This window comes from Pipistrellus kuhlii, unplaced genomic scaffold (assembly GCF_014108245.1).
Source record: "Pipistrellus kuhlii isolate mPipKuh1 unplaced genomic scaffold, mPipKuh1.p scaffold_m20_p_2, whole genome shotgun sequence".
Taxonomy (NCBI): domain Eukaryota; kingdom Metazoa; phylum Chordata; class Mammalia; order Chiroptera; family Vespertilionidae; genus Pipistrellus; species Pipistrellus kuhlii.
This window is the reverse complement of record NW_023425515.1, coordinates 166,014,943-166,027,324: the sequence shown is the minus strand read 5'-3', so window position 1 is coordinate 166,027,324 and position 12,382 is coordinate 166,014,943. Positions and strand designations below refer to the sequence as shown.

Here is a 12,382-nt window from a genome sequence, read left to right as displayed (position 1 = left end):
TTACAATAAAAAAACTCAATTGTAATTGTTGACATTAATGCAATTTTATGAGGAATTTGTCAGAAGACATGTTAACATTATTCTTTCAAGGTTAAAGAAAAAGCCATTGAAAGAATTTGAGCAAAATAATATTTTTATTACCCTCCTCCAAAGTAGCTTTAAACAAGTAGATTTAGTGCAGTAAACATTTACTAATTATTTACCATCTACACGTTATTGTGATAGTTAGGAGGTCAGAGTTGGAAAGACAACATATCTGCTCTCAGGTGTTAGGAGTAAGACATAGGAAGAGACTGGATATGCTGAGACTTGAAAGCCAAGCATTAACAAAGCAATGTGGGAGAGTGACTAGATGGAAACAGTCTTGCTCTTAGAGGGTCTGGGAATGGAGAAAATAAAGCCCTAGGCGATCTTGCTTTGACCTAGGAAATTATATCCAGGTAGTTCCTTATTCAAGAATCCATAGCAATACCTAAGCAGCCTTAATTATCAAATTAATATCATATTGAGTAGATTCTGAGTGATGATAAAGCATAATTACTAATGGGTGCCTGGTTGGACATTTTCTCCAGGTTTTATTTCATCTGACAATCTAATTTGGATTATATAATTACATTCATTCATTTTATGGTCTACTTGTTGCTTGTGTGTCCAAACAGTGCTAACATTTCACATTTGCCTTAAAATAATTACTCTTGTCAAAAGATGTGTTGGATTTAAAAGTAGAAAATACTTTGTGTATATTTTAAAAATAAAGAATATCTTTATTTGATGTGGACTTTTAAAATAGGTAGACTACCCCAAAACAGAAAATTGCTTAGAAATTCTTGGCCAATTTAAGCTTATAAATTTTAAACTTTCCACTGCTGCCAGATTTGTTTTCTGCTTTTGAATGATTGTCTCAAAAAAGTTAGGATATAAATCTTAACACCCACATTTTAGAGCACCTAGAAAATCAAAATGGTCCAACAATGGGTCTAGCTTGTCATCAGTTATCTAGATGGCATTATTGTAAAACCAAAGGACTCAGCATTAAAATGCCTCCAGTACAATTTAGGATTCCTGTTAGCTGGGAATTTTTTTGGTAGGTTTTCTTTTGTTTTAGACAATACAAAACATTTAGTAAACATAACATTCCCAAAAGCACTTACTTTTACTATTACTTGAAAGATTCAATTCCTCCCATTTTCACCTTTAATTTATGTTTGCCTACTAAGAAACATCTAACTGGATTTTCCAAATACCCATTGCTTTGGAGAAACATTTTGTTTTCACTGAATTATTGTCCATTAAGCATGGGGAGTGTGTTCATGTGGCTGTTAGCACTCACTCATAGAGGCATTAGAGTCACAGAAAATTTTCATTTTCCTATGTAAGGCTCATGAATTAGGGCTGATGAAACTGTTTCCCAAAGAGCAAATCAGGAGAAAAGTATTTTAAATTTAAAAATCTCACATTAAAAATCTAAGCTCATAGAACCCCATAGGTTCATAGGAGCTGATTATTCTTATTATTTTTTTTTAGAATAGAAAAGGATCTTGAATTACATCTAGTTTAAAACCTTAAAAATTTGAGAAAATGGTCTTTATTTTAAAATTTTAAATTATAATAACTAAATAAGCCAGCTCTTTATGCTTTGTGCCTTGTGCTTATGCTAAGCATCTTAAGCTTGCATTATCTTATTTAATCCAAACAATCCTCTGGTAAAGGTAATTATTATCCCAGTTTAGCTGACGAGAAAACAGTGACAAAAGGAAAACTTACATGCCTGAGATTATTCCTGTGAAATAAGTCTCTTGTCATAGCAAAATATTCAGTTATGTTTTCTTTAGGTAGATATAGGAGTGTTATAAAAGTGAGATACATCTGGATTTAAATTCTAACCATGTGACCTTGAATGGGAGGTCACTAAACTTTTCAGGTCACAGTCTTTACCTATAAAGTTAAATACTGTACATATGCCATGCATAGTGAGATGAGATAATGCATGTTAAATACCTCAGCATGTACCTAGATGCTCAATAAGTAGGAAGAAGTTAGAATCATTAGTGGGGACTCATCTAGCACTTTTAGTAAATGGGCTGTTTTATAAAACTTAACATACTTTTTTAAAACATATAATTTTTTAAAATTAATTTTAGAGAGAAAGGAAGAGGGAGAGAGAGATAGAAACATCAATGATGAGAGACAGTCATTGATTGGTTGCCATACTGGGGATTGAGCCCACAACCCAGGCATGTGCCCTGATCCGGAATTGAACCCATGACCTCCCGGTTCATAGGTCAATGCTCAACTACTGAACTATACCAGCCAGGCTTAATTTACATACTTTTTAAAGACCATATCTAGCATATCATCTGTTCTTATCTAAGCCTGAGAGACAGAAGCACTCACATTTGTTGATTTCTTGCTAAGTAAATAGAACTTGGAAAATGTGATTATTTATTTGTGAAACATCAGCCTCCTTATGCTTCTAAGTGGAAAATGGCATTCAGCATTTAAAGAGATCATGACTTGAGTTGCCTGATTATTTTATTTAGTAAAGGAATTATTTCTGCTGGAAAAGTTGGGATAATTAATTGTGCTCATCTGTTTCCAAGGTTCTAAGCTCCAAACTCATGCCAACAGCTGATGATGATATGGCAAGAAACTGTGCAAAATCCTTCTGTGAGAACTTCCTCAAAGCAGGAGGTTTGAGGTTAGTGTCCCAATATAATGTTACATGAATTGCAGAAAATGATTCTATTATTTTGATTAACTTCTCTTGCCAAGCCTGGCTTATTCCTACAAGGTATTATGTGAAGCATTGTAGTAATATTTATAATAAGAAGGAATGATATGTCAGCCTTTAGAGTATTTTAATTTATTTTATGACTTTTGATTATTTGGAAAACTTAGAGAAGCATGTCTCTTTCTGCTCTAGTAGTGGGGAATTCTTAGGAAGAGGAGAGAAGAGGCTAAATCAGTTTCTGTTAATTCCCACATTCGTTTATACTGAGGTGAATTTGATCCCCAGTAGTCCATGTTGTGGAAGGCATTAGTTCTGAGGATGCAAAGATAAATTAAGTATTATTTCTGCCCTTAAGAGGCTCATGGTTTAATAGTTATTATTAAACCATGAATACAGAAGCTTATAAAAATCAGTTTGGTGGAGTGGAGGTTAGGAAAGAAATTAGTTGTTAAATTGGTTATATTTGGTTGGGGTCCTAAGATTAGGAAATGCTTCACTGAAAGTGACATTCGAGCTGGGAGTTGTGAAACAAGTAGTCAGATAGTCATTTCCTAGAGAAACAAGGAGGGCAGGAGCACTCTGAGCCAGAGGTGGGGGGCAGGGAATGAATGAAGCACTACAGTACATGGCCCCTCTTGGGAATATAGTTGCCAGGTGAGGCTAGTGCCAAGGATAAGGAAGAGAAATATGTAAAGAAGGGTCACATTGAGGAATCCCAACATTGTACTGTAGACCATGGAAAAACAGGAAGTTTATAAGCCAGGAATTACCTATAACAGTTACTCTGCCTGCACTGGAGAAGAATGGAAGTAGGAAAAACCAAGTTCAGTGAGAACTGTTCAGAGTTGTGACAGTGCTTGAGAGAAGAGACAGCAGGTTCTAAATTTAGGGCGGTGGTAGATTGACATTTATGTGGTATAAGAGGTAAGTCTTTATGACTAGATATATGACTACAGTAGGAACATTTTTAGAATGACTTATGATTGTTGCTTGAGAAACAGGATAAATGGTGACTCTCTAGTCCTTATGGGAAGTAAACATGGAAGGAGATGGGGGAAACAAAGGAAGTCAAGAGAAGTTAATTTGATTGCATATGAAATCCCTGTGAGTCATGTGAAATGGGTGGTTTGGATAGGATGCTCTCGAGAGAAGTGGAGAATGGCACTAGAGATTTGGGGGAGCCATCAGTGTGTAATTGCAGCCATTGGGGCATAAGCAGTTGGCAGAGCTAAGTGGCAGGGATAAGTCTAGGAAGTAGAATCTGTAAGTGGATGTCTCTGCTTTATCATAAGTGACCTAACAGGGGTTACAGTACTTTGATGGGAAGGATAAGATAAAAGTTGACTTTTTTTGTTTTTGTTTTAACTTGTAGAAAATTTGATTCTCTTTGTAGGCAGACCTGGTGAAAAAGAGAAGAATAAAGATGAAAAGGGGATGATCAGTTGAGGGGCTGTGTTCTGCATTTGAAAGGAGATTTGCGTTAGGAAGAAGTAGGCATGCCATTTCTTCCAGGAGTTAAAACCAACTTGAAGATAGTTAAAGAAAATTCTGTTCAGAGGGAAGAGGAATTGGGTGAAACCATGGAGAGATAAAATGGTGGAGAACTAGAGAGAGCTGAAGGAATTCCCAAGCATGTGGAAGGCCAATTGCACACATAGTTTTATTCTTCAATATTGTAGAGATGTTCTTGCAACAGCTTAATTCAGTTTATTTGGCCAATTACAGAGCTATGGTATTAAAGGAAGTTTACTTCCGCTTTATTCTTGTATGCCAGTTAATTTATGTGCCAGGCATTTTTCTAAGCAATGAACAGAGCGGCAAATAGATTAGATCAAAACCCATATCCTCATGAAGCTTACTGTCCAGAGGGGGAAACAGACCATAAAGGCAGAAGCAAAGTAACGGTGTATGTCAGGTGGTTATAAGAGCTGTAGAGAAAAGTAAGACCAGAAGGGATGGAGGGAATGGTCTGGGAAAGCTTTACTTGACAGGGTGACATTTTACAGACATGATGGAGGCATAGAGCAAGACCGTGATCTACTGGGGAAAGCTGTCTACAAAGCAGCCACTGCCCTTAGTGGGACCCACCTGATGTCTGCAGAGACCAGCAGGAGGCCAGTGTATTTGGGGCAGAGTGAGGCAGGCAGCAGAGAGGACATGAGATTACAGACATAGGTCGGGTTATGTAGGATTTTATAGGCTACTGTGAAAATTGCCTTTTTTCTCTGTAGGAAATAGGAAGCCATTGGAGGACTTGTACAGAGGAGTGTCATGGTCTGACTTAATCTTTAAAGAATATCTTTTGAGACTTGATTTTGGAGGTGGAGCATTAAGAATGGAAGCAGGAAGAACAGTTGAGAAGCTTCTGTAGTAATATAGGTTGGAGTGGCCATGAAAAAAACAAGTTTATTCAATACACCAATTCTGGGTATATTTTTTAATTGTTAGTTCACATTAGTGAACTCAGGCAGTTTAGCAAGAAGTGAACTATGCAAACACTCCATGTTGGAGGTCCTTCTTTGATTTTAACTAGTCTAATTCTAAATGGATGAGAAGGCTTGTAGGTATCATAAGAAGTCATTGGGATAGATATATGTATAGTTCATTTTATATGTAAAGATCTTGTAGAAATTTTGAGTGATGGATAACATTTATTAGCAATTGAATTACAGAAATTTTCTTATGAAAAAAATAGAAGTCTTTAATATCCTGTCTTTCTGTTTTTTGAAGTTTGGTTGTAAATGTCATGCAGAGGGATTCCATCCCATCAGAAGTCGACTATGAAACAAGGCAGGGAGTTTATTCTATCTGTCTACAACTCGCAAGGTATGTCAGTATGTTAGTCTCACAAGGCAATACTTTACTTTTCTCACTGATTCAATCATTTTAAGTAGTATGAAGTGAGTTTGAATAAGTCTATCTTTCTATTTCCTTTTAAGATTTTTACTTGTTGGACAAACAATGCCCACTTTATTAGATGAAGACATCGCCAAAGATGGTATAGAGGCACTTTCTTCTCGCCCATTCCGAAATGTTAGCAGGCAGACCAGCAGGCAGATATCCCTATGTGGTACCCCAGAAAAGTCATCCTACCGACAGTTGTCAGTGTCTGATAGGTCTTCTATTAGAGTGGAGGAAATCATCCCTGCTGCACGAGTTGCAATACAAGTAAGTGATTTGTGTGTTCAGGAACTATTAAGTACCTCCTGTTTAGAAACAACTGGTTGAGGGAAAGGACCATTCGGATATCCTATATAATAAAAGGGTAATATGCAAATTGACGAACGGTGGAATGTCAGGTCACTATGACGTGCATTGACTGCAGGAAATGGGCCTAAGCTGTCAATCAGACATCCCCCAAGAGCTCCCAGACTGGATGAACTGAACCCTCTCACCCTCTCTCCTCCCCCCCCTCCCCCCCCTCCCCCCGTGCACAAATGTCATGCACCATGCCTCTAGTATTGAATATTGACATGAATATTAGCTTAAAGGAATTTATGGTAAGAAAGAGACCACTCATGTGGAAATGCTGTAATTCAAGGTGGAAAATGTCAAGTGTTATAAGAAAACTACAAAAGCAGAACATTCTATGGGCCTTCAGAGGAAGTGGAATAATTGCCTTTACCTCTGGCCATCATGTATGATTTTATGTAGGAGGTGGCATTTAAAGTAGGCCTTGAAGAATAGATTAGGATTAGATATGTAGAGCAAAGTATGGAGAGTTGGAGAGAGGAGAGTCGTTCAAGAAAAAAAGAAGGGCGTGAGCAAAGTTAGAGAAAACCAGAGCCTTATGGGAAGTGGGGGAGAGAGGTCACATGGCAGTTCACACAGGCCAGAATGCGTTGAGGGGTAGGGGGGAAATGGTGAAAACCAAACTGTTACCAGGTAATTTAAAGGCAGAGCGTGGAGATCATAGTCCTTGTTTACAGGGAGCAGAGAGAGATTGAAAGTCTTTGAACAGCATGGAAGCATTAAAACGGTGGTTCTCTAGGTGATCTTGGGGGGAAAGAATCTCACAAACTGAGACCAATGAGGTCCTAGAAGCTAATGAAATGTGTTCCAGTATTGCCTTTTCTCACAACAAACGCTCTTTCCATATTTCTTTAGACAATGGAAGTAAATGATTTCACTTCCACTGTGGCTTGTTTCATGAGACTGTCCTGGGCTGCTGCTGCAGGACGACTTGACCTCGTTGGGAGTAGCCAACCAATAAAAGAAAGTAATTCTCTGTTTCCTGCTGGAATTCGAAACAGGCTCAGCAGTTCAGGTACTAATTAAAAAGGATACAGTAATTAGAGCATGGGCAAGAAATAGCTGTAAGAATCATCTCTGTATAGCTTGCACATTCCTAATGTATGTCATACTTCATTTAAGAAAAATAATAAACACAGAGTTAGTGGAGACACAAAATCAAACAGTTTTTATCTTGCTCAGTGTAAAATGTCAGGAGGCCAGTAACTGTATCTGTAATAAAAATTTATCTAGGAATCCTACATCGAAAAGTCATTTTCTTGGTTCAGCCACTTATTTCTACTAGACCTTTATAAGTAGCTTTATTTTTCAGCTTCATTTGGTTTCCCTTTTCAATCTATGAATTTCTGTATACCCATGTATTGAAAAAAATTTAAGAGGTGTGACATACATATAATAAAGTGCAGAAATGTTAACAGGATTTTTACATATTGTAACCCATCTACATCACATAAGGAGCATTTTTAACATCCCAGGAAGACTTCCACATGGCTCCAATATTGCACTATTTTATTATCTGAAATTAGTTTGCCCCATAAACTATGTATAAAGCAGTCAGGGCCACATAAAGTGATTAAGTCTCTCTTATTTCTTAGACCAAAGTGTCTTCTTGAACTATTTAATTTCACTTGAGGATTCTGAGGAACACATTAAAAGACTGTTAGCAGATCCCCTGGTCCTGTAGGACCATAGTAACCTTCTGCTTGCCCCTCTCCAGGAAGCAACTGCAGCTCTGGAAGTGAAGGAGAGCCAGTCGCCCTGCACGCAGGCATCTGTGTGCGCCAGCAGTCCGTGTCCACCAAAGACTCCCTGATTGCTGGAGAGGCTCTGTCTCTCCTGGTTACCTGCCTACAGCTTCGGAGCCAACAACTGAGTATGCAGGAGGCTTGCTTGTGATTCCTCTTCTTTAGGGAAAGGCCAGGCTTCTGTTGGGAATTATTTACATGCTTTATAGGTATAAGGTCATGTTATAGAAATGAAGAGGGGGCACATTGGCATGTGGAATAGGCAAGAATAGTGCTAAAGTAGGGAGATTTTGAGCAAGCATTTATTGAGCTTCTTCTATATATAAGGTTCCATAGAGAATGTTATAAAGAGCAGTATGTTTGCCCTCCAGGAGCTTACTGTCAAGTTGGGGAATCAAAACAACACAAATTATAGTTCATAAACTATAGAATTAGAACTGTATGTCAATAATGACTTCACTTAAAAATTATGAAATTTAAGATTTGCCCTTTTAACTTTATTATTGGCTCTAGCAAGTGGGGCTGTTATGAATTATACTTTTTGTGTTAGAATATTCCAAGGTTCGGTCCTACATCACTGTGGGCTCATCCATTTTCACAGCTTTCAATTTCTACTATATTCTGGTACCTAAATTTGGGTCTCCAGCCTGGACTACACCCCTGACATTTCCACTTGGAACTCAAATAGGCTTTCCAGACTTAGCATGTCCTGAACTGAACTATCGATCTGGCCCATATCAGCCGAGAGTTTTCCCAACTTAATTATTTAGCAGTTTTGCTCTGGCCAAAACCTTGGAGTCATCCTCAATTTTTTTTTTTTCACACCCCACTTCTAAGCTGTCCGCACATCCTCCTTTAAACTATATCTCCATTCTACTTCTTCACTGTTATTACCCTCTTATCTGCCATCATCTCTCACTTGGATCACAGCCATTGTGCCCTAACTAATCTCCCTGCTTCTACCCTTGCAGTTCATTCTCCACACAGTAAGCAGAGTGGACCTTCTTAAATGTAAGTTAGATCCTATCACTCCTCTGTTTAAAACCTTGCAATGGCTTCTCAGTTCATCCTGAGTAAGGCCTTCAAGGCCAGACACAATCTACCTCCTTGATACCTGTGTGTCTTCAGCTTCTCCAACTCTCCTCCTCACTGACTGTGACTGCTTCAACCACCCTGGCATGTTCCTGCCTCAGGGCCCTTGCACTGGCTGCTCCTCCTTCCTGGTATCTTCTTCGGCTATCTATCTACATCACTCTCTCTTCCTCATTTCCTACAAGTCTTACTTAATGTTACTTTTTTAATGAGACATTCTCTGACCACCTTTTAGAGAAATCACAACACTCCCCTCAAACTCCAGCACTAAAAACCCTCATCTTATTTTTTGCTGTGAGAGTTATCATTTTATAACAAATAATACTGTTGATTCACTTGTCATGTTGTCCTCACCTCCTCTGCAACTAGGCTGTAAGCTCCATCAGGACAGATTCATGTCCATTTTATTCTCTATTGAATCTCCAGCACCCAAACACTTCCCAGTGCATAGTAGGCCCTCAATAACTATTTACTTATTCAGGGATAAAGTCTCAAAGTTTCACTCTTAAACATTGTACCAATACATAGGGGCTCTATTCTTCACTGTTATTACTGATTCAGGCTGCCAGTTATATAGATGTGATCATTAGTATTTACTGTACCACCTAAGTTCATTATATAAGGTAAACATATAGAAAAGGTTATAGATTTGTCACATTGCAATAGTATTCAAAAGTATTTACTTTGACAAGAATGCTTTCGAAGGTTTATATATGAGAAGTGTGAATCATGACATACTTTTGAAGATAGGCCATAGAACTTAGTTCAATTTTCCTACAGTTCTTTAATTTTAGAGGTACCCTAATATACAATATATAAAAACCCAAGGTTCGTCACCACCGACCAAACACTGGAAATCAGTCCTGCAGTCAGTGCTGGGTTGCCATGGTGACCACCCAGCACTGACTGCCAAGGGGGGCTGCAGATGGTGCCAGAGAGAGGCCTGGACAGAGAGGCAGGGTCTATTCCACAGCCTCTGTGGCAGCTGTTGATCAGCTGTTGCCTCTCTCTTTCTCTCTGGGCTTTGCCAGCAGTCATGCCTCTGTTTCTCTCCAGGCCTCTGTGGGGGATGCTGATTAGCCCCGCCTCTCTGATCAGGTCCAGAGATGTTGACATAAAAACTGACCAATCAGAACCAAATCTGGGTGAACTGTGAGGAGTCACTGGCTGCCTAGGAGGCGGAGCTTTTGATACTGATTGGCATAGAAACCGACAATTCCAAACCAAATCTGGGTGAACTGTGAGGAGACAATGACTGCCTAGGAGGCAGAGCTTTTAACACTGACTGAAATAGAAGCTGACCAATTGGAACTAAATTAGCCAGCAGAGGAAGGCAGTTAGGGGTGATCAGGCAGGCAAGGGAAGGCAGTTGGGAGCAAGAGCAGACAGGCAGGGAAGGGCCTTTGGGGGCAAGATCAGGCTGGCAGGGGAGGGCAGTTGGGGGAGATCAAGCAGGCAGAGGCAGTTGGGGGCGAAATCAGGCTGGCAGGGAGAGCAGTTGGGGGCAAGATCAGACCCTCAGGGGAGGGCAGTCAGGGATAAGCAGGCAGAGGCAATTAGGGGTGTTCAGGCAGGAAAGCAGTCAGATGCAGTTAGGGGCAAGCAGGCAGGCAGGCAGGTGAGCAGTTAGGAGCCAGCGGTCCCAGATGGCAAGGGTGATCGATGCCTGATTGGAGCAAGTGCAGGCTGGGCTGAGGAAACCCCCTCCCCCTCCGTGCACAAATTTCATGCACCGGGCCACTAATTTTCAAAGATATATATATAACTTCTCTTCTTTATCATTTAAGTTTGTGGTGGGTATATTTTATAGTTCACAAGTATTGCTAGTTTTTCAACACAAGACATATTTATTCTGTGGCTGGTATATGCAAGGCATTGTACTAAAATGTGAAGGTACAAAAATGACCAAGATGATCCTGCTCACAGGCATTTGAGGCAGTTGTCCAAGAATCAGAATTTGATTCCATGTAGAAGAGGTGAATTTCTGTTACAGTTAAGCTTAAATTATTCAGAATTTATGAAATTGTGGGAATATATTTCCTAATTTAATGTTCTCCTTGCCCCCAATTCTCCTTATTCTTATCATTAGCATCTTTCTATAACTTGCCCTGTGTTGCTGATTTTATCATCGATATTCTGCTTGGATCGCCAAGTGCTGAGGTAAGGATTGTTTACATTATTTCATAAAAAAGCCCTTTGTCGTCTTCTGTCTTTGGCTCTCTGGGTACCTTTAACATCATAGAGAATACAGAAGGAACAACCTTTTGTCCTCTCAGAGAGTCATACAAAGTGACCGTTTGAACTGACTGCCCTCCTTTCTATTTCATATCCCTAAAAAAGTTAAGAGACTAGGCCTAAAATTAATTTTTGTTTATTACAAACAACATTACAGCCAATGTTCAACACCCATAGCTGGCAAAGACAGCTGGCATTAAGCGTCAACATGTTGGTCACAATCAAGACCAACTTCAAGCCATGAACTTTCACTAGATTTTATAATTCTGATTGTCTTACATGACCTTGAAAATTAACTTTTCTTATTTTCATTTATATTAAGTTATAAATCTATTGATTAGAATAGAATAATGGAATGGTTTGGGAAATCAGTTCCCAGAACACCCTTGTTTTTAATCCTGGTTTAATTAATGTAAACTCTACTATCAATGATTGAAATATTTGGACTCTTAGAGTATCCTTCAAAGCATAGACTTTGAAGGAGAATCATTTTTGAGGCAATCTTTAAGTGTTGGATGATGGGTGTTCTTTGCCACTAATTAATTCCAGATTCGCCGTGTTGCCTGTGATCAACTGTATACTCTTAGTCAGACAGATACTTCAACTCATCCAGATGTACAGAAGCCAAATCAGTTTCTTCTAGGCGTGATTCTCACAGCTCAGCTGCCTCTCTGGTCTCCAACTAGTATTATGAGAGGAATCAATCAAAGGTACGTGATAAAGATGAGAAAGCTCACATTATATAGAAAGAATAATGAGTTAGGTGCTGCTCCCATAAAGCCCACTGTGCATAATTGAGATGACAGAAGAATCTCTCCTCTCCTCTTCTAGCATTTGTGTCTGAAAGAGGGCATTTCAGTGTTTTTCCCATTCAGGATTGGAGAGTTAGAATAACACCAGGCTTTCTTCTCCTCTGACGCCCCCAGTTCCCACCTCCACCTCCCACCTCCACCTTACCTGGTTGGTAAGAACCTGAAACAATTCAAGCCCGATCACTGTGTAAAGGTCCCACTGCTCATGTCCTCTTGAGTGTCACATTCTCTGCTCAGCATACTTCACAACTCCTATGTGTATCTGTATTGGTAAAATCATTGGTGTGCTTCTTGCTAAAATATTGAAGTTGAATTAATGTAAAAGTAGTTATTTTATTCTAGGAAAAGTCTCATTCATTTGTTTTTATGAACTTCTTATAATAAGAAAAATTATTTTTTATTTTGAAATCAGCCTCTTTTTAATAATTGAAATCTGTTTTTTAGACTATTATCTCAGTGTATGGAGTATTTTGATCTGAGGTGCCAATTACTAGATGATCTGACAAGTAAGTAAA

At 39.0% G+C, this 12,382-nt stretch overlaps 1 protein-coding gene across 11 annotated transcripts in view; it reads left to right on the top strand.

Annotated features, from left to right (window-relative positions):
• USP24 (ubiquitin specific peptidase 24) overlaps positions 1-12,382 on the top strand; it is a 132,297-nt gene that overhangs the window by 76,646 nt on the left and 43,269 nt on the right. For all 11 annotated transcript variants that reach the window (XR_006742197.1, XR_006742196.1, XR_006742198.1 and 8 more), the window contains 8 exons: positions 2,601-2,698; positions 5,462-5,557; positions 5,671-5,899; positions 6,839-6,998; positions 7,701-7,856; positions 10,910-10,980; positions 11,605-11,765; positions 12,312-12,373. Coding sequence is in view for 8 of the 11 variants with exons in the window: in XM_045584646.1 (XP_045440602.1) it covers positions 2,601-2,698; positions 5,462-5,557; positions 5,671-5,899; positions 6,839-6,998; positions 7,701-7,856; positions 10,910-10,980; positions 11,605-11,765; positions 12,312-12,373 (1,033 nt within the window). In the remaining 3 variants the exon portion in view is untranslated. The remainder of the gene's footprint in view (positions 1-2,600; positions 2,699-5,461; positions 5,558-5,670; positions 5,900-6,838; positions 6,999-7,700; positions 7,857-10,909; positions 10,981-11,604; positions 11,766-12,311; positions 12,374-12,382) is intronic.